The sequence below is a fragment of the Hylobates moloch genome, unplaced genomic scaffold (genome assembly GCF_009828535.3).
Source record: "Hylobates moloch isolate HMO894 unplaced genomic scaffold, HMol_V3 SCAFFOLD_3, whole genome shotgun sequence".
Classification (NCBI taxonomy): Eukaryota; Metazoa; Chordata; class Mammalia; order Primates; family Hylobatidae; genus Hylobates; species Hylobates moloch.
Genome location: NW_026652278.1, coordinates 54,421,712 through 54,447,060, shown reverse-complemented (window position 1 = coordinate 54,447,060; position 25,349 = coordinate 54,421,712). Strand labels below are relative to the sequence as shown.

Genomic DNA, 25,349 nt, shown 5'->3' with positions numbered 1-25,349 from the left:
GAATACCTCTCCTACTATCAGAATAAGGGGACAACATCTTTTGACATATTACCTATAGATGGCTGTAGTCTAGCTTTGACCTTATAGTAAGGATGATCTGCTACAAGCCTTGGAGACTTTGTATTAAATTAACATAATAATGTAAATTTCCTGGCCAGAAAAATCAAACTGGAATTAGAAACCTTACAGGTAAAATCATACATACATTAAGTGCCAACTAGGTTTCAGAAGTGGCTTTCTGAAGAGAAAACTGAACTAAAGGTATTTGTTAGTTAAATATATTGAATGTTTCTTTAAAGCATGATAGATTTAGTCATAAAATGAGTGCTGTCCATTTATACTGGCACAAAAGTGTTGTGTTTTGTTTTGGCTTTTTTTTTTTTTTTTTTGAGACAGAGTCTCACTCTGTTGCCAGGCTGGAGAGCAGTGGCACAATCTTGGCTCACTGCACCCTCTGCCTCCCAGGTTCAAGCAATTCTCCTGCCTCAGCCTTCAGAGTAGCTGGGACTACAGCCAAGTGCCACCATGCCCAGCTAATTTTTGTACTTTTACTACAGATGGGGTTTTACCACGTTGGCCAGGATGGTTTGATCTCTTGACCTTATGATCCGCCCACCTCGGCCTCCCAAATTGCTGGGATTACAGGCATGAGCCACCGCGCTCAGCCCTTGTTTTGGCTTTTTAACCCAAGGACAGTAATCAGGTTATTTCTCTGGCATTTTGCTTAAAACAGTGCTGGTTATTCCCCCTTTACCTCATCCCCAGATCCATTCATTCTCCACCACAGTCTTCCACTGTGGCCTGGGACTCTATCATTCAGTTCCTTATCCCTTGGCCACTTCCATTTCAGTTCTACCAATGTGAGGCACCAGCATATATACAGTAGGAGGAGGTAAAGCTTTGGATATGTCTTCCTGTATTTCCTCCATGCTTCAGGGCATTGTGGTTCTGGCAGGGCTGGGTTCTTCAAAACTATATATCTCTGACTACTGCTACTGCTGGATGAATTCCTACTCCCTTTCATTCCCATGAAGAGTAAAACTTTTCAATTCTTGCTAGTGCTAGTTCTTGGTTACTTTAGCATCCCCTATTTGTTACCTTAACCCTGACTACACCTCTATGAGGGGTAGTTTTGTTAAATTCTCTCCAGAATTCCCCAAGTGTGCCTTCTATTATTTATTTATTTATTTATTTATTTATTTATTTATTTAATTTATTTATTTGCTGGGTCCCTGACCAGCATGACTTGGGAAGCAAAGTTTAAGCTACTACTCAAGTAAGGGAAAGTTCCCCCAGTCAACGTGCTTCTTAAAGAGTTTATGGGTCAGTGAAATGCCTGGATCTGCCTCCGAATTTAGCAGCAATGGGTCTCAAATTCTACCACCTGAAAACCACCTAGGGAGCTTATTAAAAATGCAAATTCAAGGAAAGACCAAAAAATTGTCACAGTTAAGAGAACAATACAACAAATAGATGTGTGATATCTTGGATGTGACCCTATACTTTGACTTGTATTGTTCTTTTTTCTTTCTGATGTTCCAAGGTTCCTTCTTTTATTATTTCCTTACTTCCTGTTTCAGAAACTTCCTTTAAGATAGATATGCTGTTGACAAATCCCCTAGTTTTCCTTCATCTGAGCATATCTTAATTCCCTTTTATTGTTGAAGGATATTTTCACTGGATACAGGATTCTCAGCTGACAGTGCTCGTTCAGCATTTGAAAATATTGTGTCACTTTCTTTTGCCAGGTAATTTCTGATGATGATGTCATTCAAATTGTTTTATTTTTCCTTATACATAAGGTGTCTTGTATCTCACCACTTTCAATGTTTTTTTTTTTTTTTTTTTCCTTTGGCCTGCAGTTTTCAGTTTGTAATATATCTTGGCATGGATTTCTTTGGGTTTATCCCATTTAGGGTTTTCTCAGCTTGAATCTGTATGTTTATGTTGTTTGGCAAATTTGGGAACATTTCGGCTATTATTTCTATGAATACTTTTTCAGCCCCACCCTGTCTCTTTTCCTTCTTGACTTTAACAACATGAATATTAGATCTGCTATAGTCTCACATGTCCATAAGACTGATACATTTTTTTCAGTGAGTTTTATCTCTGTTGTTCAATTTGAGTAATTTCTATTCTATCTTCAAGTTTACTGATTTTTTTCTCTTTGTCCTCTTGAATCTGCTGTGGAATCCATGGAGTCTATCCAGCTTTTGACTTCACGTACTGTGTTTTTATGTTCCAAAATTTTCATTTAATTCTTTATATCTTCTATTTCTTTGCTGCTTCCATTTTTATCTGTTTCAAGTGTGTTAGTATGTGCTTCTTGAACCATTTTTATGGTGGCTGCTTAAATATCTTTGTCAGATAATTCCAAGATCTGCATTATTTTGGTTTTGGTATCTTTGATCATCTTTTCTCATTCAGGTTAAGATTTTCCTGGTTCTTGGTGTGATACCTGAGTTCCATCTGTATCCTGGACATTTTAAGTTTTATGTTATTATATTCTGGATCATATTTAAATCTAGTATTTTTAGCAGGCCTCCTCTTGACTATCTACCAGTGGGTAAAGAGTATGGGGTAGTCACTTCATTAATGTCAGATGGGGATAAAAGTCCAGGTTTCCTACTCAGTCTCCGGTGACACAGGGTAGGGGGGTCGGTTACTACTTGGAGGAGGTAGGAGTTTAGGCTCCCACTAAGCCTGTGCTAACATACTCTAGGTCAGAGAGAGAAGGGGTGTCTCATTAGTACTTGACATGTGGCTTCACACACTATGAGGGCAAGCCTCATTTTCTTTGGGCAGTGGTGGAAAATCCAGGCTCCCTGTTCAGGCTTCTCTGATACCACCCTAGCAGAGGTTGGAGGGAGAAGGGTGTCCCCTTACAGATGTGAGAGGATAGAGGTCTAGGTTCCTCACTTAGCCTTGGCTGGTACATGAGGGACTACAGTTTGTTTGTTTGTTTGTTTGTTTTTCCTGTACTGTTTGCCTGGGGTATGGTGGTTATTGTCTAAAAGGTTTCTGTATTCAAAGACATCTCAGTCTCTTTCCCAATCCTATGGGTAAAGAGAACATACTTTCTGGTGTTATTTCTTTTTTGTCTGTGCTCATTGGCACAGACAAAAGAGATATCTTTGTATCCCATTAACATATTGAAGTGCTCAATAATGACTGTTTCTTGAGTGAATGAGTAAACAATAGATAGATGTGGGAGAAATAAGGAAAAGAGTATCTACTCCATCTTGTCCCTGTTCAAAATTTCTCGCCCTTGTTACATTCTCATTAACAAAATCCAAATATCTATGATATGTGTCCTACATGGATCTATAAGTGCAATTACATGAAATAATAACGGCAACATATATATAAACAGAAAATGTGTACTAGAACCTGCACTTTGAGGATATACAATCTGACACCAGAGGTAGAGGAATTCCTACACATGTCTACCAATCTCAGTGAATTCCTGAAACCCTTTAGATATAAAAGGAGTTTTAAGGACAATTAGACTACCTAGTGAATATGAACAAGAGGTAAGAGAGAAAGTGGTGTTTTCATTTGGAGTATGGGAAAGCAATGTTCATTTAGGAATTCATTTCTAGAGGAAGAGGTCAAAATGAGTTCATTTCTTATGGACTGAGTAAGAATTTATCCAGTTTTTCATAATTTAAAATGGATTATAAACTTTGGAAAGTATATCCAGTAATTGAAAGTTTCCTTTCTATTCAAGCATTCTGAATAACAAGATGATATTTAAAATGGATTTTAATCAAGGAAATGTGTCTTAATTAGACCTAATGACAAAAAGAAAATCAACATCCATGGAATTAATGTCTACTACTTTTAATAAGGCTTCTTAAAAAAGCAATGTTGAGGCTGGGCGCGGTGGCTCACGCTTGTAATCCCAGCACTTTGGGAGGCCGAGGCGGGCGGATCACAAGGTCAGGAGATCGAGACCATGGTGAAACCCCGTCTCTACTAAAAATACAAAAAAAAATTAGCCAGGCGTGGTGGCGGGCGCCTGTAGTCCCAGCTACTCGGAGAGGCTGAGGCAGGAGAATGGCGTGAACCCGGGAGGCAGAGCTTGCAGTGAGCCGAGATTGCGCCACTGCACTCCAGCCTGGGTGACAGAGCAAGACTCCGTCTCAAAAAAAAAAAAGCAATGTTGAAAAATTATATCACTGTTCACTGTGGAAAGTATATTTATTTATATGTACTGCACCAAGACATATTTTACATGGATTTTATAATTATCATTATGGAAAACTTAACAAAGCTAAATTTTCTTGTTAGTAAACACAGCTTTCATACTGGTAGCTGGGAGTAAAATCATGCAATATACACAATAATTATCCATTTTCTAGGCACTCTGTCTTTTTTTTTTTTTTTTTTTAATTGGAAGCATTTTTGAAAACAGATGAAGCAAACTTTAGATTACTAAAGGACCTAAAAACAAAGGCCAGAACCACCTAAGGGACAGAGAAAAATCACAGAGAGATACTGCCCTCCAGTGGCCACCTAAAATAGATATTTTAGGTGTTCCAGGAATATAAACCTAAAATCAAAGATGTAATTATTTATTCTTTTGATGTATTTCTTACCAAAGACAATAGAAATATGGAGGGTTTTTTTGTTTTCAAATTTTATGCATAACAAATACAGACAGTCCCTGACTTATGATGGTTTGGCTTACAATTTTTTTTTTTTTTAATTATACTTTAGGTTTTAGGGTACATGTGCACAAGGTGCAGGTTTGTTACATAGGTATCCATGTGCCATGTTGTTTTGCTGCTTTATGATGGTGTGAAAATGATGCACATTCAGTAGAAACTGTACTTTGAATGTTGATCTTTTAAACACTTTTTTTTTTTTATAAAGTAGGCTTTCTGTTGGATAATTTTGTCCAACTGTAGGCTAACGTAAGTTATCTGAAAATGTTTAAGGAGGCTAGGCTAAGCTATGATATTTTGTAGGTTAGGTGTATTAAATGCATTTTCAACTTACAATGGGTTTAACAGGACATAACCCCATCACAAGTCAAGGAGCATTTGTATAAAGAAACACCTTCCTTGCTAAGTCTATATGGTCATTGCCAATCCACAACTGACAAGCACAATAATTTATGTTATATCTATCAGTCTGTACTCTCTAAATTAGGTGAATGGTATCTACCAGGAAATATATGGACTCTAGGGTATATAGCAATTGAGAAAATGAAGGACTAAACTCTGTATTTATAAGATATTCAAACAAACGGCAGGAATATTTTTTCACCATCAAAATATATAAAAATACATTCTATTGCTAAGTACTTAATTTGAAGAACACAGATGTCTATGTGTGTTCTTCTCTCTCTGATTCCTGTTGCATTTTCTGCAGCTTGAAGCTGATTTAAATCTGGAACCATGGTCTTCATTTAAGAGAAACTAGAGAAGTATGAAACAAACAAATACAAAGAACAACAAAGTTTCCTAAATATTTTTCATACATAGTCCTGTCAACTTAAGAATTCTTTAGAGTCTGAAGTGAAGCTTTTAAAATGATAAATTATAGGGAATGCTGCGTAAGAAGTTTTACAACCTACATAGCATTTGCCATTTTAAAAGCCTTAGTGAGACTAAGGCTTTTAAAACACAAAACAGACATCTGGCTATTTATTCTCTTCAAATTTTCTTCTACAAATATGAAAGTGCTGTAAATATAAAAACTACCTGCAGGATAGAGTTCTTTTAACTTCTCAGGAACTGCTTTCCAGGGATAAACATAGGCTATCTTAGAAATTCTAGTAAAATCACTAGAATTTAAAAGTAAACAAAGGAGATTATCCTCATGATAATTAATTCAAGATAACAGCTGATATGTTTTGGCTGTGTCCCCACCCAAATCTCATCTTGAATTGTAACTCCCACAATTCCCACATGTCATGGGAGGAACCCAGTGGGAGTTGATTGAATTATGGGGAGGGGGAAATCTTTCCTGTGCTGTTCTCATGATAGTGAATGACTCTCATGAGATCTGATGGTTTTAAAAAGGGGAGTTTCTGTGCACAAGCTCTCTTTTTGCCTGTTGCTATCCATGTAAGATGTGACTTGCTTCTCCTTGCCTTCCACCATGATTGTGAGGCCTCTCCAGCCATGTGGAACTGTAAGTCCAACAAACTTCTTTCTTTTGTAAATTGCCCAATCTCGGGTACATTTTATCAGCAGCCTGAAAAACACACTAATACAACAGCTAAAAGATTTCTACTTAGGTAGAAATCTGCAAATCCCACCTGATTCACCATAATATTTCATTAAACAGTCACTCTTTTATCCTCTCGTTTTCAATGTCTTAAAAAGACCCATGAAAAGAGGAAAAAATTAGTATTCAGTATGATGCAGACAGCAGGACGAGTGTGTACATGAAATGCTCATCAGTCTAAATACCACAGGTTTAAGATCCTCTAGTCAAATGGGCAGGAACTGGTATTACAAATGATTATGGAAAGGAATCTAAGTGAAATAGAAAAAAATCTCATGATCTTTTTCTGTTTAATTTTTCTGGAAAATAAAATTCCATATCGTTATTTTGAAAAGAAATCTAGAATTGCTATTCGACAAAACTAGAGTCAAGGGAAACCTGAGCCTAGAATTTGAAACTATATTTAGTAAAACAAATCACTATATATTTTTGAATCTTACCGAACATAGTCAAAATATTCTTTGTGCTGATTACGATAAAAAACAGAAAACTTAAGCATGCGTCCTGCAATCGCTTCAGCCTTCTCCAACAATTGTGTTAGATGAACTTTTGAATAATCTGGAAAAAACCCAAAAAAGTCTATTATTAAAAATATTGCACCAAAAGTACCAACCATATATTTAATAAATTGAAGATTATTAAAATTCACCTTTAGGGAATTCAACTTAATAAATAGGAAATTCCATTTAAAAAAGAAAATATTCATTGTCTGTGTGGCACATTTTTCTTTCTACAAAAATATTTTTGTTATGATTTATGGTTGTTTCTTAGAATATCTTTGCTTGCATTTTTCCATTTTTTGAAATTAAGAGATACTGAAACAAAAATTAAGTTAAATAAATTTTCATAACCCAAGAAATATCCATTAGCACCATACTAGCTTTTCTTCAACCAGTTGATAAACTGAATAAAAGAAGCTTATAATCTGCAATCAATAGAAAAGTTGGATAGCAAAAATAATAATGAGTACATAAGACTTGGGTACACAAGATGCTTGAAACTCTAAAGCACCTGTTAAAGTAATCTGATTTTTTTAAACCCACTTTTTGTTTTGAAAGTTGTTTAAGAATTGCTGTCTAACTCCTACACCAGAAACTAGGGAAACATTTTCGCCTATAAAGATTAGTAAGAATTTCTAAACAGAAGCAACCTAGTTAAATTGTTCATGGCAACATAGTTTGCTTACTCACTGCTTCATTGGCTCAATAAACAGTTACTGAGATTAGAACATATGATGTAAAAGGTACTATGCAAAATTACATGATCAAGTTAAAATATAAAAAAGATATTATTATTCCTTGCAAAGAACTGACAATCTAAGAGAAGAGATAAATATATGTACAATAATGATTTATTATGGTAAGTATTAGCATTTTAAGATTGGGATAAGCACAGGGTTTTAAACCCTGTCATAGGCTAGAAAAGAAGTAGATTAGCCTGTGGCATTCTATTTTATTTTATTTCCAATACATTGTACAGTGCCTAGCTCACAGTATGGGCTTAATTAATGTTGAATGAATTTGATGTTCAGATTAAAAGTCAACTTATACAAAATAGCTTTATCAAAACTTAGAGTCAAGGTTATTGATAAAGCTTATGTGAAAAGTCTGTAAATTATTCCGATAAACAAGAGCTTTGAACAGCTTAAGTTTCTTGTAGATTCAGCCTCTCTCTATAATTTTTTATAGGAAACAGTCATCTTGATGAACAGGAGGAAACAAAGTTTCTTTCTAAAAGACAAAAGGAAAGGATGACAGGAGTACTCAGGTAGAGATATCTTTGTATCCCGTTAACACTGAAGTGCTCAATAAATGACTGTTTCTTGAAGGAATGAGTAAACAATGGATAAATGAGTGAGATGAATGGTAATGTTTCCAATCTAATGGAATATTAAGGTTCAGTTGCACATCAAACCTCCCAAAACAATGGCTTTGAGGTCCTTTCGAGTGAAGCAAAGACACACATATGTATACAGGACACTAGTTTAGATGCAGATTTTCTTAAGGTCTTCTAGTACTCCAGTGAAAAATCTAGTAACATTTCTGCTAGGGACAGTCACTGAGATCTGCCTCCATTCACCTGAATTAAAGAAGGATTTTCCTAGTTTTTGTCTTTCAGTACTGGTGAAAATGAAAAAGGAAAAAAAACAGAAGAAGAAGAAGAAAAAAGCTCTGTCTCTCTCAAAATGAAGCTAAAAAATATGCTGAGTATATTTTCAAACTGCATACCTTTTTATTTGCATAGCTTTCATCTTGAAAAAATAAAACTATGGATATAGAAAAAAAGTGATTTGAAGCCATTACTCAGATTTTTCTACTGAGAACTTCAGCTTCCTCCAATCAATACAACATTGTTTATCCTGTTACACAATGCTACTGACAACGCAAAAAATGACCAATGTCATATATATCACTTTATAATTACAAAAAGGAAATATTTTTCTATAATTAGCTTTCCCAGAACAATTAAAGTTTTTTCTGTATTTGTAACTAGTTCTCTTACCTGCAGTGCAGAATTCTATAATTTCACTCCATTCAGACACAACATAATCACCATCAACTTGTTTTGAGGCAGTCTGCACTGCTACTGTATATTCAGTTCTTGGGCTTAAAAACCAGTGTCCACGGACAGTCATAGGCAAGGGAACAGCTTTTGCCACCAATTTTGTGGGAACATCCTAGGAATGAAAGAAGGAAGAGAGAGAGAAAAATGAGGGGAGACAGAGAGGGACGAAGGAAGTGAAGAAAGAAGAAAAGGGAGAAGGGAGGAAGGAGGGAAGGGAGAAGGATGGAAGGAAGAAGGGAAGGGGGGAGGGAAGGAAAGAGGGGAAAGGAGGAAGTTAATTTAGTAGGATAACTTTAATCAACTGTAAACAATGGAGAATAACTTATTAAGTTCCTGACTGACAATAGAATTTTTCTGCTTAAAGATACTTAACAATTATTATATTTAAATCTATTTGCCATATGCAAAAACTAAGGCCCAACTTTATCAAGAGACAAGTTCGAGGTCATACAGCTTGTTAATAACATAAATGTACTTGGATTTCTAATATGGTATTCTTTTCTGTACACTATATGCTTCTCAAAATGCAACATTCTCATACCAAATGACAAAACTTTAAAAAACAGAGACATAAAAGATAAAGTTCAATAGTATTAAAATATTATATTTGGTTAACTTATACTACCCAATAATTTTACTAAAGCTGCCCATTACTTGATATTTTACAAGGAGAAAACACTAAAAATATGAATTTTTGCTTCACTTTCATTCAAATATAGAGTCTATGTGTCACAGAAAAGTTTATGTATTTCTAAAAAATGCTTAGTAAAGTGATTAATTAAATCTGCTAGTTGAATATTCACTATATTTCCAAGGATATGGTATTCCAAGTGGAGAGTGAAGAAAAAGGGTCAAATCTTGACCAATTCATCATTTAATGTTTGAAATTTAAGATTTCAAAGCTATATCAACAAGGCAAATGTCAGCAAAGAGAATATCCATCACTGGAAAGCATAATCAGAACTGGAACTCAGAAAAAATAATGACTGCTCAATCTTGCTCCCCCTTTCACACTTACCTGTAGTATGTATGATCCTCACTTATCTTTAGTATGTATAATTGCACATCTAATAAAAGCAATATTTCTAGGTAAGATAAGAAAGTTCCAAAGTATCTACCAAGTTAAAACTTAATATCAATATTAAAAAATAGACCAGATTTTCATCATCAGTGAAAATATTGCAACATAAGAAAGAATGCTTAAAGCAGATAACTGTTATTTTCTCTATAGATACTTCTGGAAAGAGAGATATATCAGAAAAGATATATGATATGTGAATAAATATCAGAGAAGTGTTATATATCTAAAAACATTTAAAAGTTAATAATTTTCATTCTCAAAACTAAAAAGCGAAAGACAAAAAAATTTCATTATCAAAATAAAAAACAAAAAGCAAAAGACAGTGGACTACTTAAAGCAATTTTTAGCCCTAAAGTGTTTTTAAAATACCTTGAAGTTTATAAACTGCATCAGATTCCTTGTTTGGCAGTTATAGAAAAAAATGTGTGCTTCAGTGGAAAACTATGCATTGCCCATAGCACCCTCTTCTGGCTGTCTGTGTTATGGAAGCCATTTTACAATTCTGTAATTTGTAGAAACTAATAACAATTCAGTTCTTCTTGTCTAAATACATACAAATAAATCATGTTCAGTGGAGGACAACCCTCCTCTTCACCCCTCCCATCAGGACTTCCGTACCAGTTTATACCTGGATCTACAAATGAGTCTTTTCTTTGGATTACCCTTTGAACTGGTTATAACACCTCATTAGTTTCCTCATTATTAAGTTAAATAAAATCTTTAACGTAAACTAATTTTTACATCTAGATGATAGTCATGATTTTACCTTTTTTTGAAAATTATCTTCTAACAATAAGCATGGCATTTCATTTTCTCACAAAACTTATTAGAATGATAGGGTTTTAGAGTTACATATAATCTTTATTTTTTTCCCAAGTCAAATACATCACATAAGCCATTAATAGAATATTACTCGTTCTTTTAAAGTGTCCTCATACTTAGAAAGTTTTAAGATGCAAATGAGCATGAGTATTTGTTAGATTTTACCTTATGTTTAAATTTATTGGAGTTCTTGTTCTCTTTCTTGTTGAGGTCAATAAAATAGTGTGTAATGCGATCCTTTGATTTTGAATCCATTTCCCATGAAATCTTGAATGAGTCACACGTTATATTGCTTATTTTGATGTTATGTGGTACAGGAAGTTCTTCCATCTCTGCTATGCCACTGTCTTGTGATTTGTTCCCTGCAAGAAAACAATGCACAGTAAGTTAACTTCCAATTAATGGATTTTCCAATTAATTTCCAATTCATGGATTTATTACCAATAAAAAGTAGAGATGACTTAGTCCTTATCATCTTTACATTTTCCATTTACTTTTCCAATTTGTTTTCACAGAGTGAACACAAAAACACTGACACTCTATCTTTCTAATCTATGACATGTTAGTTTTATATGGTTAGGTTCCCTCTAAAAAGCCTCAAGAGCCTATTTTTCTACATGACCAATCAATTTTGCTCTAAAGTAGTATCAGGTGTCTTAAGCCAGATAATTTCATAGAAATGTTGATAATGAAAGGGTCCATCCAAATGAAGGAAACATTTCTTTAAAAGTCCATGACCTAGCAGTGACAGTCTATAAAAATTCCCCCTCCTCTTTCATTTTGGAAGCATTATATAGAGAAACAGCATGTAATGGTTTCACTACATATACAAATGATACTGAAGACCATTCACTTACAAGTTACTATGTCAAGGATAACTCTAGAAATCTTTTATCTGTGGAATCTTGATGAATTTAATTTTGAGAGCTGAAACAACAAGGCTAAAAGAAAAAAGATGATTGCCATAGTGATTGATAATAAAATCTTGAAGAATTTATATGACAACTAGTTACTTTAAAGATTACACTTCCACTCAGGGAAAATGCTAACAATTTGGCTAACAGTATGGAGCATGACTTGATGGATCACAGGACAAGAAGAAAATACAGACAGGCCAAGTTTGTTTTACAAATAGGAAAGACATACTAGAATCAAATTTTACCCCATTTTTTTCTACATTCCCTTTCCCCAGGCCAACATAATGTTCAATGCCTCAAGAGAGGAAAAAAATTGTTATTCAAATAAGAAAAACTGTTAGGCCATAAATCAATTACTTTACTTGTTCCTTAACATAATAAAATCTTCAACAAAAAACCAACAGTGAATGTCACCTTGTGGCAATACCTTCCATTTCCAGATTAGATTGTTCTCTCCTCCCCCACATTTCCATGACAGTCATTGATATAAACTTTTGACAGTTCCCAACTTCATGAAATCTTTGACCCATGTCTCATCTCAAGCTGCGTTGTAGCCAGAGGAACTCAAAGGCAATCAAAAACTAATTTCAAAGTAAGTTATTTGATTTTATTTCTTGAACAATATTTTTAAAAATCCTTCTTTCTTCTATGTACTTTCTTCACAGTCCCGTTTCTCCACATTTCCTCTCCACAAAACTCCTGGAAAAACTACTTCACCTTTACTTTCCTCCCCATCAGGTCGCATAGAATCCCCAAATTACTTCTAGCTTAAAGCTTTTCAAAAGTTAAATCATGCTGCTATAAAGACACATGCACACGTATGTTTATTGCGGCACTATTCACAATAGCAAAGACTTGGAACCAACCCAAATGTCCAACAACAATAGACTGGATTAAGAAAATGTGGCACATATACACCATGGAATACTATGCAGCCATAAAAAATGATGAGTTCGTGTCCTTTGTAGGGACATGGATGAAACTGGAAAACATCATTCTCAGTAAACTATCGCAAGGACAAAAAACCAAACACCGCATGTTCTCACTCATAGGTGGGAATTGAACAATGAGAACTCATGGACTTCCGGTATTTGTGGGGTGGGGTGGGGGGGAGACATTAGAGATATACCTAAAGAAGTTAATGGGTCAGGAATCAACTGGACATGGATACATATAAAACTGCACATTGTTACATGTACTTAAACTAAATTATAATAAAAGATTATATGATAAAAAAAAAAAAAAAAAAAAAAAACAAAAATAAAGCTACCAAATAGTAAATGGTAAGCAATATTACTGAATTGCAATATAGTAAAAAAAAAAACCAAAACAAAGAAAAGGTAGAGCAGGGAAGAAATCAAGTGAAATCCTTATAGTGGCCTTGGGAAAAGGAAAGGCAAAAAACACTCAAACAATAGCAATTAGTAATTTTGTACTATTTTGAAAAGCTCACATTCAACCCATTAGTCTGTCGCACTTGTCTTTAAACATAAGTAATAGTAATGAAAAACTTTCTGAACTCTGATAGTAGAATTTTTGTAGAACTCATCTGCATTATAACTATGTCCACATAATTTCACAACTGAGTGAAAAAAATAATTACAATTGTTATTTAGGATCATGTAGATAAAAATAAAGCTATTTTGCATTTGATTCAATTTAATGGAAACACAACTTCAATATAGTAACACTATCTAAGATACTATTAATATTTTTTGCATTTAAACTTCCACTATTGTTATCTTCTTCAACCTTAAAGTCACAAATGATTATTTCACAGAACGTAATACTTTGTTTTTTGGATTTTTTCATTCTGATTGTTAAAATTCGAGAGAAAAAATATTACTTTTATTATAAGTGAAAACCTTTGCTCAAATTATATTTTTCCCATTGGGAACAATATAAAGCTCAAGGCTAGAAAGAATTTGTTATATTAAAAATCTTCATTTTTAAGCTACTCATCACAAAACCACTAGATTAACTAGTTCTTAACAAAACCACTAGATTAACTTTTATGCAACTTTCTTACTTGGGTAGGCCAAGTAAAAAATTTAATTTAAATAAATCTTACAAGTTTACATATAACTTTCTTCTTCCTCACCTCTGTGAATCAGTTTTTAACTGACTGAGATTTTGAGATAGGTGACAGAAGACAATAATTCTGTCTCTAAAAACTGATGAAAACACAGTTATCCACATGACACTAATAATAATCAGTTACCAGCCAGTACTATCTCAGTTCTTTCAATCAAGCATACTTCCAAAATTAGCTTCCTTTCCTTAGTAAGACTTCATCTTACAGACAATTCTAGCTACATATCTCTGCTTTACATGCCAAATGGTTCTAACATCTATGGCTACACTGTGGATTGGTACAAATGAATGCAGAATGAATAAATGGTTTCATGTACTTTTGTTCATCCACAACATGAAGGTTGCTTTTGAGAAAAAACATTTCAAAAGCAGTTTCTAATGACAGCAACTATTGAAATGCAAGCTGAAAACACTCCAAATTACACGAATAATACTTTCTATATACAGCTCTATATACAGCTCTTTTCTCATTGAACTTGTTATCTTACAAAAGAATGATCAGATTTTTGTTTAAAAAACAGCTTTATTGAGATATAATTCATATACCATATAATTTATTCATTCAACGTATACAATTCAATGGCTTTTGGTAGATTCAAACTTGCACATCCACCCCTACAAGCAATTAAGAACATTTTCTTTACCCCAAAATAAAACCCCATGCACCTAAGCCATCATCCCTCCCACTCTGCCCACACACACAATTGACCCCTCCCTTCAGCCCTAGACAATCACAAATCTGTTTTTTGTTTCCATAGATTTGCCTATTTTGTACATTCATATTAAAAGGTATCATACAATATGTGGTCTTTCGTGACTGGCTTCTTCACATAGCATAATGTTTTCAAGCTTCATCCATGTTATACCAGTACTTCATTTCTTTTTATTGCAGCACAATATTCCACTGCATGCATACACCATTCATCAGCTGATAGACACTGGGTTGTTTTCACTTTGGGGCTATTATAAATAATGCTACTATGAACATTTGTGAACAAATATTTGTGCCAACATGTATTTCCATTTCCCTTAGGTGTATACCTAAGAGTGGAATTGCTGTGTCATATAATAATTTCTATGTTTAACTTACTCAGGAACTGTCAGACTGTTTTCCAAAGTAGCTGTACATTTCACATTCCCATTAGCAGTGTATGAAGGTTCCAATTTCTTCACATCCTCACCAACATTTAACATTTAATATTATCTATCTTTTTTTTATTCAAAAAGGTATCATAGCAGTTGTGTAGTGGTATCTCACTGTGGTTTTAATTTGCATTTCCCTGATAGCTAATGGTGTTGGAAATCTTTTCATGTGTTTATTGGCTATTTGTATATCTTCTTTGGAGAAATGTTTATTCAGATTCATTTCCTCTTTTTAAAAATTGAGTTGTCTTTTTTTATTACTGAGTTGTAATGGTCCTCTATCATCTAGATACAAGTCTATTATCAGATATATGATTTGCAAAAATGTTCTCTCATTCTGTGGTTTGTCTCTTTCCTTTTTTAAAGCACAAAAAATAATTTTGACCAAGTCCAATTTATCTATTTTTCTTTTGTTGCTCCTGCTTTTGGGGTCATATTTTAAGAAAACACTGCCTAACCCAAGGTCATAAAGATTTATTTTCTTCTAAGGGTATTATAGTTTTAATTCTTACATTTAGGTTTTTGATCCATTCTGAGGTAATTTTGTATATGGTGTGAAGTAGGGATCCAACTTCATTCTTTTTCATATGGATATGTAGCTATCTCAGCATTGTCGAAAAGATTATTCTTTTCTTATTTAATTGCCTTGGCACCCTTGCCAAAATCAACTGGCCATAAATATATGGTTTATTTCTACACTCTCAATTCTATTCTACTGATCTTGATCCCTAACTCCAGTACTGCACCAACTTGATTACTGTAGCATTGTGGTACGTTCTGAAATCAAGAAAGGCGAGTCCTTCAACTTTGTTCATCTTTTCAAGACCATTTTGGCTATTCTTGGTCCCTTGAATTTCCATATGAATTTTAGAATCAGCTTGTCAGTTTCTGCAAGGAAGTTAGATGGAATTTTGCTAAGGTTTGAGTTGTAAATTTGGGGTTATTTTCATCTTAATAATATTGTCTTCCAATCTATGGAACATGAGGTGTCTTGCCATGTATTTAGGTCTTCTTTAGTTTCTTTCAACATGATCCGTTCTTACGTGCCCAAAATTAGCAAGAGTGTTTAAGGAGAAAGTAAATCCACATTATCAATGAAGAGATCACTGTAGATTAATTCCCTTTTAAATGTCTATTGTGGAAGTTTACAAACATACATCAAGTAGACAAAATAATACAATGAATCCCCATGTACCTATCACTCAACTTTAAAATCATTGACATTTTGCCACTTTTGTTTCATTTATTTACCATCTGGTTTTGAATTCATTCACCTTTTCTTAGATAAATTTTATTTTGATAGAATTTCATACTTACAAAAAAGTTGTAAAACTAGTACTAAGAGCTCCCATATACCCTTTACCCAGATTCTCTAGTTGTCAACATTTTACCGAATTTGCCTTATTATCTTCTCTGTCTCTCTCCCTGCCACCTCTCTCTCTCTCCACGCATTTACTTCATACATACATTTACTTCAGAGTCACTTGAGGGTAAACTGCCCACAGGATGGCCCTTTATTCCTAAACACTAAATTGTATATTTCATTAGAAAGATATTCTCTTACATAACCAAAGTATAATGATCAAAATCAGAAAATTACTATTATCCTATCATCTAATCTATGGACCTCATATTTCAGTATTTTTTTTTAAAAAAAAATCTGTATAGCAGCAAAAACAAAGTCCCAAACCCTTGTGGTCACAGGTTGCAATTTAGCCATCATGTCTCTTTTAATCTGGAATAGTTCTTCAGTTTGTGTTTGTCTTCCATCTTTAAAAATAATTTTGTAGAATGTTCCTCCATTTGGGTTTGTCTGATGTTTCCTAATCATTGAGATTTTTCTTTTTTTTTTTTGCAGAAATATTGTAGACATAATGTTGTGTATGTGATAATTGGTTTGTTCTATTACTGGTAAAGTTAATGTTCATCACTTGGCTAAGGTAGTATCCACAAGGTTTCTCTATTTTTCCCTTTGTAATTAATCAGCATTTTTGTGGGGAGATATTTTGAAACTATGTAAATGTCCAGTTTCACATCAAACTTTACCCCACTAATTACAGTATCTGCTGATGATTCTCCCCTGAATCAATTATAAACTTGCCAAATGGTGATTTTTCTATCATACCATCTACATTTATTACTGGTCCCCTATAACGAAGAATTTCTCCATTGTTTATAAAACTAGAGGCTCAGGTATCCTATTATTCAACGTAGGTTATAATGTGGGTTTGAATGTTTGTGTCTCCTCCAAAATTCATGTTGAAACTCAATCCCCAATGCAATAGCATTAAGAGGTGGAGTCTTTAGGTAGTAATTAGGTCATGAGGGGTCCTCCTTTGTGAATGAGATTAAGGCCTTCATAAAAGAGTCTCTGAACACAGGTTAGCCCTTTTGCTCTTCCAACTTCTGCCATGTAAGCACACAGTGTTCACCCCCTCTCCAGAGGATGCAGCAGCATGGTGCCATCTTGAAGCAGACAGCAGCCCTCATACACAAAAATCTGCTCACATTTTGACCCTGGACTTCCCAACCTTTGGAACTGTCAGAAATAAATGCCTATGATTTATAAATTACCCAGCTTCAGGTATGTTTTTATATAGCAGCACAAATGAATTAAGACAATTGTTACTATTATTTATTTCGTTGCTTAACTTGTCTCACATTTGGCCAATATAAGCCCTTCAAGCTGGTTCCTTTTGGCAGGTCTCTGTCATTATTTGAGTACTTTCTTACTTTCTTCCATTAACAAGGTGTTTCAGGCTTATTTTATAGTTTCATACGCCAGCCTTGGAATCAGCCATTTCTCTAAGGAGCTAAGGCTCATTTTAGCAGAGGATGCATTTGAGACTAAGACCTGAGTATTAGGCTTGCTCATTACTGTTAGAGTGTCACTGCTTCTAGGGCCTCTCAATGGCTACAATAGATAGGAAATACATGCATATGTGTGCATACTCATATCTATATTTCTACACTTACATATAACATCACCATAGGTTTATACTGATACGTCCAATGCTAATCCAACATCACAGGGTTCATTCCAGTTTTCCTCTTTACCATCTCTACAACCACAGATTAAGTATACCTTATCCAAAATGCTTCGGACCAGAAGTGTTACAAATTTCAATTTTTGTTCAGAGTTTGGAATATTTGCATTTTTAGGAATGCCAATCTGAAATCCAAAATCTGAAAGGCTCCAATGAGTATTTCCTTTGAGTGTCATGTCAGCACTCAAAAAGTTTTGGATTTTGGAGCATTTCAGACTTTAGATTTTCAAATTAGAGATATTCAACCGGTACTTCAACAGTGAGAAACCGGCTCTCATTATTTATAATACATTTATTTATTTGCTCAATATAGCATACACACTGAATTGCTGATTCATTCCACTATGGAAAACCTATTAACTAGTTCAACATTTACTTACAATTCATTTTGTCTTTGGTCTGAGAGTTTATAAACAAAACACTATTTTCAAAAATTACTTGAGAACTTTACCTAAAAAACTAAAAGGTAATTTTTACCTAAAAAGTGTTGAACTTTAGTTAAGAACATGCATGTTGAAGTAGTTTTTGGTATCCACTATTTTGAAACGGATCAAAATAAGTTAGGTGGGTAGATGAATATGTGTAAATTAAATCAGAAAGTGTCAATTGAAGAAGTAGTGTTGACTATACAATTCCTTCAACTTTTGTTTGAAAGTTTCCTCATATTGGTCAAAAATAAAATATAATGACAAAATCTATGTTTTTGCCTTCAATATGATTATGTTATTCATAGGGAATGTAGTTTATCTGCTTTATTTTGAATATAAAAGTAATTAATATGGTTCCAAAAAACTAAACAAAAAGCAATACTTAAGTATCACCTTCCTAGGCCTGTTTCCACCCAGCCCCCGAAGATAACTGAGATAACATTAAGAGTTAGATGGTCAAATCAGGCTTATGGGTATCAGAAATATTATGCAATACCAAATTTTACTAATACTTTAAAAGATGAACGCAATCACAAGAAATAGGCAATGCATGGAGAAGACTGAGACTCTCAAGGCAACTCCCAAATCTTTACTCTCTCCTGACCCCAATTAATATGCCCTCTTGTTGAGATTTAACATACAATGTTCTAAATGGTGTGTGTAAAATAACACACAATGGAAGCCATTTCAGTTATATCTCTTTTATACCCCTTAATTATATAGCTTTGATACATTTTCCAGTGAGCCATGTTCCAAAAATCTATAAATTTCAGGCTTATTTACAATAAGACCAAGTATATCTAGAAAGCATTTCACAAATAAGGCCTCTTCATTAACATTCTGCTAGTAAGTCTCATTAGCGTGTTTAAAAGGAAGTCTGGTTACTAGCACGTTGCAAAGGAATTTGACCAGGTCATCTCTTTCTTTTCCTGAAATCCCTGATAAAGGAGGAAAATGGGTTGAAGGTCCCAACCCATTAACTAGTAACAAATCCCATTAGTTTCTGGCCTTCATTTATTTCCACTGCTTTTTTTTTTTTGAAAAATACACACAGAATCCTGTTCTATTAGTTAGGTTTAGATTTTTTTCTATTTTCTGACGTTTAATTTCTTTTTTTATCTTTATTATTTCCATTCTGGTGTTTTATTGGGGGAATTATATAGTTGTTTTTCCCTAGTATTTACAATAGGAATTTATTTCATGTGTTTCTTTTTTTTTTTTTTTAATACTTTTAAGTTCTAGGGTACATGTGCACAACATGCAGGTTTGTTACATATGTATACACGTGCCATGTTGGTGTGCTGCACCCATTAACTGGTCATTTACATTAGGTATATCTCCTAATGCTATCCCTCCACCCTCCCCCCACCCCACAACAGGCTCCAGTGTGTGATGTTCCCCTTCCTGTGTCCAAGTGTTCTCATTGTTCAATTCCCACCTATGAGTGAGAACATGGGGTGTTTTTGCCCCCCATTGGTAATAAATGTTTAAACCTATCCTCTTTCTCTGACCAGTACTTTAGGCATATCTTAGATTATAACACATAGGGTTTTCATAATTTTTAAAAAGGAAAATCTGTAATTTCAGTTTTGTTTCCTCTTACACTCAAGAGTTTATTAATAGAACTTTTTCCCCCCAAGGTGGAGGTACATTTTAATTTTATTTTGCTATCAATTTCCAGCTTTACTTACTGCATATGATCAAAGTGTTGTCTGTAATTGTTCTACTTTATGAAATTTAGTAATGCTTTGTGAATTAATATTTGATTTATTTTTGTGAATGTTCCATATGTGGTACATTCTCTACTACCAGGGATTAAAGATATAGGTATAAATGTAGATATAGGTAGATTTATAAGATCTATCAATTAAATTCTTTAGTATGTTTTCCTTATTTTTGTCCATTTTATCTGTCTTGGACTGAAAGTACTGTGTTAAATCTTTTATCACCATGATACTTCAATATCATGTGTCCTTCCATCTCCTATAGCTTCTGCTTTTAAATGTGAGTGCTCTATAACTTGGTTCATAAATATTAAGTGCTGTACTTTCACTGTGAATTATGGCTTTTATCATTTAAAAGTGTCTTCGTGGTTTTGGCTGGAATTCTTGTCTGGTTATCAGGATGGCAACTCCTGCTTTCTTATTACTTCTATTTGCTTTGCATAGCTTCTCTCCTTGACTTTTTTTAGCCTTCTGAATCACTACGTTTTAGGTATCTCTCTTTTGTAGAGCAAACAGTTGGACTTTTTCCTTGAGGGCCAAATTTAAAAATGATTTTTCTACTTATAATACGTGAGTTAGGCCTATCTACATTTACTAATATTACTGATATGTTTGTTCTCAAATGCATCATATTTATGTTTCAATTACTGTGTGCATTATGTTGTGCTTGTGTGTCTTCCTCTGTGTGGGTTTTCTTTGGTTTACTTTTCCTCTCATTTCTTTTAGTATTTAGGAAAAAAAATTGTGTTTTTCTTCAAATGTTTACCATTGTATTTATATTTTTTAAAAACGTGCTTTAGCTCCTGCTTTCTTATTTAAACCTTTACTGCCTGTGACCTCAAGTCTGATAAGAAACATTTATAATCTATTCTCTCTGAAGCCTGTTACTTGGTGGTTTCATCTGCACGATAAAACTTTGGTCTCCACAACCCCTTAGTAATCCAGATATTTCTTTCTACAGATAACTCTTTCAAACAATTGTCAATAAGAAAAATTTTAAATCTACCTATGATCTGGAAGCCCCCCCATGGTTTTATCTGCCCTTCCAGATAAAACCAATGTAAATATTACATGTATTGCTTGATGAATTATGTCTCCATAAAATGTATAAAAGCAAGCTGTATCCTGACCACCTTGGGCACATGTTGTCAGGACCTCCTGAGGTCACCAGGGCATCATTAACTTTGGCAAAATAAACTTTTTAAATTGATTAACACCTGTCTCAGATACTTTTGGGTTCACAGGTACAAAGCTTAAGATACAATTTCATTAAAATGTATCCCCTCTCTCTCAGTTAGTTCAAATGTGACTTTTAAACATTTCAAGAAAGCAATTTTTGGCCAGCTCAGTGCCTCATGCCTGTAATCCTAGCACTTTGGGAGACTGAGGCGGGCTGATTTCTTGAGCCCAAGAGTTCGAGACCAGCCTAGGCAACATGGCGAAACACTGTTTCTACAAGAAATGCAAAAAATTAGCCAGATGTGGTGGCACACGCCTGTAGTCCCAGCTACCTGGGAGGCTGAGGTGGGAGAATCACCTGAGTCTAGGAGGTCAAGGATACAGTGAGCTGTGATCGTGCCACTGCACTCCAGCCTGGTGGACAGAGTAAGACCTTGTCTCAAAAAAAAAAAAAAAAAAAGAAAGCAATTTTAAAATATTGGTCAGTGTCCAGCATATTCCATGTATTTAGGAAGATGCCTAAGTACGTATCATAAGCTCTGTATCGAGAGAAACTTGAAAGGATTTAGACTAAAACATTTTAAGTGTACAAAAGGATAATAAGCCCATTTTACACCTACCTTCAAAATCACATACCTCAATCTATGCATATAAAAACCAGTGTTGTTGTGGTGAATTTATGAATTTCCACGTATCAGTAAATTATTGTCAATATTGTTAAAGCAAACTAAATGTGGCCTGAGAAGGACTCCATAATTCTATATTTGAGTCCTTGTGGATGAACTGAAACCTAACTTACTAGGTAAACAAGACTGAAAACCTAACTAAGAGTATGCGCGTATAACAATGGCTGAGTCTTGGCCAGTCCCAGCAGCCGTACTTCAACCACTCACACGCTGCTGAGTGTTCAAACTGTTCAAGTAACACAAATGCCGAGCAGTAACCAATCCAGTTGTTTCTGTACCTCACTTCTGATTTCTGTATGTCACTTCCTTTTATTTATTTATTTTTTTTGTCTATGAATTTGTTCTGACCACATGGCATCCCTGGAGACTCTCTGAATCTGCTGTGATTCTGGGGGCTGCCCGATTCGCGAATCATCCATTGCTCAATTAAACTTTAAATTTAATTTGGCTGAGGTTTTTCTTTTAAAAATATATTCTATAAATTATCTATCCCGTAATAGAGATTACTCACACTTCTATATTTTTTCTTTTTTTCCCCTTCTCTCTCAAGAATTAAAAAGTCGATTTTAAACAAACCCTAGTAATTACAATTATTATTCTAATTTAGGACCATATTACACAATAGAAATCATTCACCATAGTAATTCTTGTCTCGTTATAGATGTATACATGTGTATTTACCTGGTGAATATACAATATACACATATAACCACACAATATTTCTCTTTTAATAGCTTCATACTGAGACAAACTATCAAAGTTCTTATATTAACTAAATTCCTTAGAATCTGAGATTTGTAAAGTATTTACCTCTATGAAAGATAAATCAGTAAAAAAAGTTAACTTGGCTTTCAAGATTACTGCATGAAGTGGATATCCCAACTTGATTAATACAAAAAAGCAGTTTTATCTGAAATAAGAATTAAAATAGTCTCTTAATAATCCAGATGTGCTCTGGCAAATACTGTAATAGAACATACCTAACTTATTGAAGTCTTCCTTGTTTTGATTATATTCTGGGCACCATTGCTCCTTAGTCCCACCACTTTTGCCTTGAAAACAATGAATAATTTTTCTTCTACATAATATCTTTCCTTGAGTGCTACAATAAAAGCCAACTTAAATCTTAGTTACAGTAGCTAAGAGGGCCTAAATGACTCCATCGAAATAAAGAGTGGTTGCAAAGGTAATGATGGTAGTTAGTTTAAATAATAAGCCTTAAGCCATCTTTCTAAGAAACAAATTGTAGGTGTTAGGTTCACCTCCCTTAAAAGCAGCAGTCAAGAGCAACTTTCTCATGTTTTATTTCCTTCCTAAAGTTTTAGTGATTAAAAAACCTCTAACAAAGAATAGATACAACTATTTTATAATTGTAATTATGTGTATGTATGTTTAAACAAATATATGTTTTAATAACTTCCATTACAAAGTCAGAGATGCAGTATGCTGAGGGAAAACTGCTTTCTTCTTCATTAAAAACAACTTTGAAATATTGTAATACTTTAAAATTCAGTGAAAGGAAAACTAATTAAGATAGTAATAAAACTCAAAATAGTAACCACAACAAAACACCGAAACTATTCTCTGCTTTACAATAAACTCTCAAAATAAAAATACTCTTAGTAGTAACATTGAACATTGTTGGAACTTTTAGGAAAAAACAAGTATCACTTTATTAATAACATTTACATATTGTTTTGTAACCTATTTTTTATTTAATAGTTTATCATGCACATTTTCACATGGCTACATGTAATTGTAATCTTTTTGTATTCTATTCTATTAATCAGTCATCCATTTAGATTGTTTCCAGTGTTTTCCTGCAATAAGACTATTCTAAGTACAACACTATTGTAAGTACATTTGGGGGCATATCTATTTTTTTATCTTTGAAGAAATTCCAAGAAGTGCAAATGTTGAATCATATTGGTTTTTACCAATCTGTATTCCCAATTACAGTTTTAGGGTGCATATTTTTTACACCCTTACCAATTCTATATACTGTTATTTAAAACATATATATATACATATCAATAGGCAAAAATTAAAATCTTATTTTATCTTAGAAGAGCAAAAAGTGAATCTTGACCTAAACCTCCCATTTTACACAGAAGTTAGCTCAAAATAGATCAAAACCTGAAAAACATGAAGCAATAAAAGTTTAGGGAAATAAAAGGAGAAAATCATTGGGACCTAGTTAATTAAGCAAAGAGTTCTGACTTAAAAGCATGATTCACAAAAGGAAAACTATTCAGATACTCCCGTTATTTTGTTTTTGCCTTCTTGAGGTTTTCTTCTACCATTGTGTTTCAGCTAATTTCTCCTTATGTGTCTTAAATGTTTGCTTTATATATCTTGATGCCATAGTGTGAGGTATATGTACTTGAGAGTTATGTCTTCATTAAGGATTATAGCTTTTTAAATTAAAAATGACCAGTTTATCTTACTTAATAAGTATAATATATTGCTATGGTTTGTCCCCATCAAAACTCATGTTGAGGCTTGGTCCCCAAGGTGTCAGCATTTGGAAGTGAGGCCTTAGAGGGAAGTGTTTGAATCATGGGGGCTCTACTCTCATCAATAGATTAATGCCATCTCATGGGAGTGAGTTCTCACCCTAGCAGAAAGCGGAATAGTTTCAGAGAAAGAGGGTTGTTATAAAGTTAGCCCAGCATCTAGTGCATGTTTCTTTGGATGCTTGCTTGCCTTGCTTCTCTACCATGCTGTGACACAGCACACGACCCTCACCAGAAGCCAGCTAGGTAGAGGCTCTCCACCTTGGACTTCTCAGTTTCCTGAACTACAAGAAGTAAATTTCTTTTTTTAATGAATTATCCAGTCTTGGGTATTCAGTTATACCAACAGAAAATAGACTGAGACCTATATTAATTACATCTTGAAATACTTTTGCATCCTGCTTTATTTTAATTTGTACGTGTGTGGAATAATTGTTAGTTCTCCATCTTATTTCACTTTTTGCTTTAAATCTTTTTAAAGTAACTTTTTAGGTGCATCTTTTGTATTTTGACTAAATTTGAGTATTTTTGCCTTTTATTAGGAGTATTTAACTTACATTTGCTTCTTCTTGTCTATGAGATATTATTTTTTACATTCCTTGTTTTTCCTTAGTTTCTATCTTTCACAATATGGACAGTATTTTCTTTGAAATCTCTTTTCTACCATAATTTGGAAGTTATAAATCCCATCTTTTACTAGAAGTTATTTTTCTTCAATATCAAGAGTGAAAAAATACTTATCAAACCTTCCATATGTAAAATGAAGAAACTGAAATACTTTTAATTTCCGATGGCATACTTTAAGATTTTAGAGCAATTTTTAAATTTTTATTAAAAAATGAACTGCATTCCCTAGCCCAGGTACCTCTTCCTTATAGGACACCTCCGCCAACACTTTCTTAAAGTT

General features: G+C 33.8%; 1 protein-coding gene across 2 annotated transcripts in view; it reads right to left on the bottom strand.

Moving 5' to 3' along the window:
* Positions 1 to 25,349, bottom strand: part of PHYHIPL (phytanoyl-CoA 2-hydroxylase interacting protein like) — an 80,544-nt gene that overhangs the window by 2,645 nt on the left and 52,550 nt on the right. For both annotated transcript variants that reach the window (XM_032137863.2, XM_032137871.2), the window contains exons 2-4: positions 10,874 to 11,070; positions 8,743 to 8,917; positions 6,681 to 6,798 (exon numbers count right to left, since the gene is read on the bottom strand). In XM_032137863.2, coding sequence (XP_031993754.1) covers positions 6,681 to 6,798; positions 8,743 to 8,917; positions 10,874 to 11,070 — 490 coding nt within the window. The remainder of the gene's footprint in view (positions 1 to 6,680; positions 6,799 to 8,742; positions 8,918 to 10,873; positions 11,071 to 25,349) is intronic.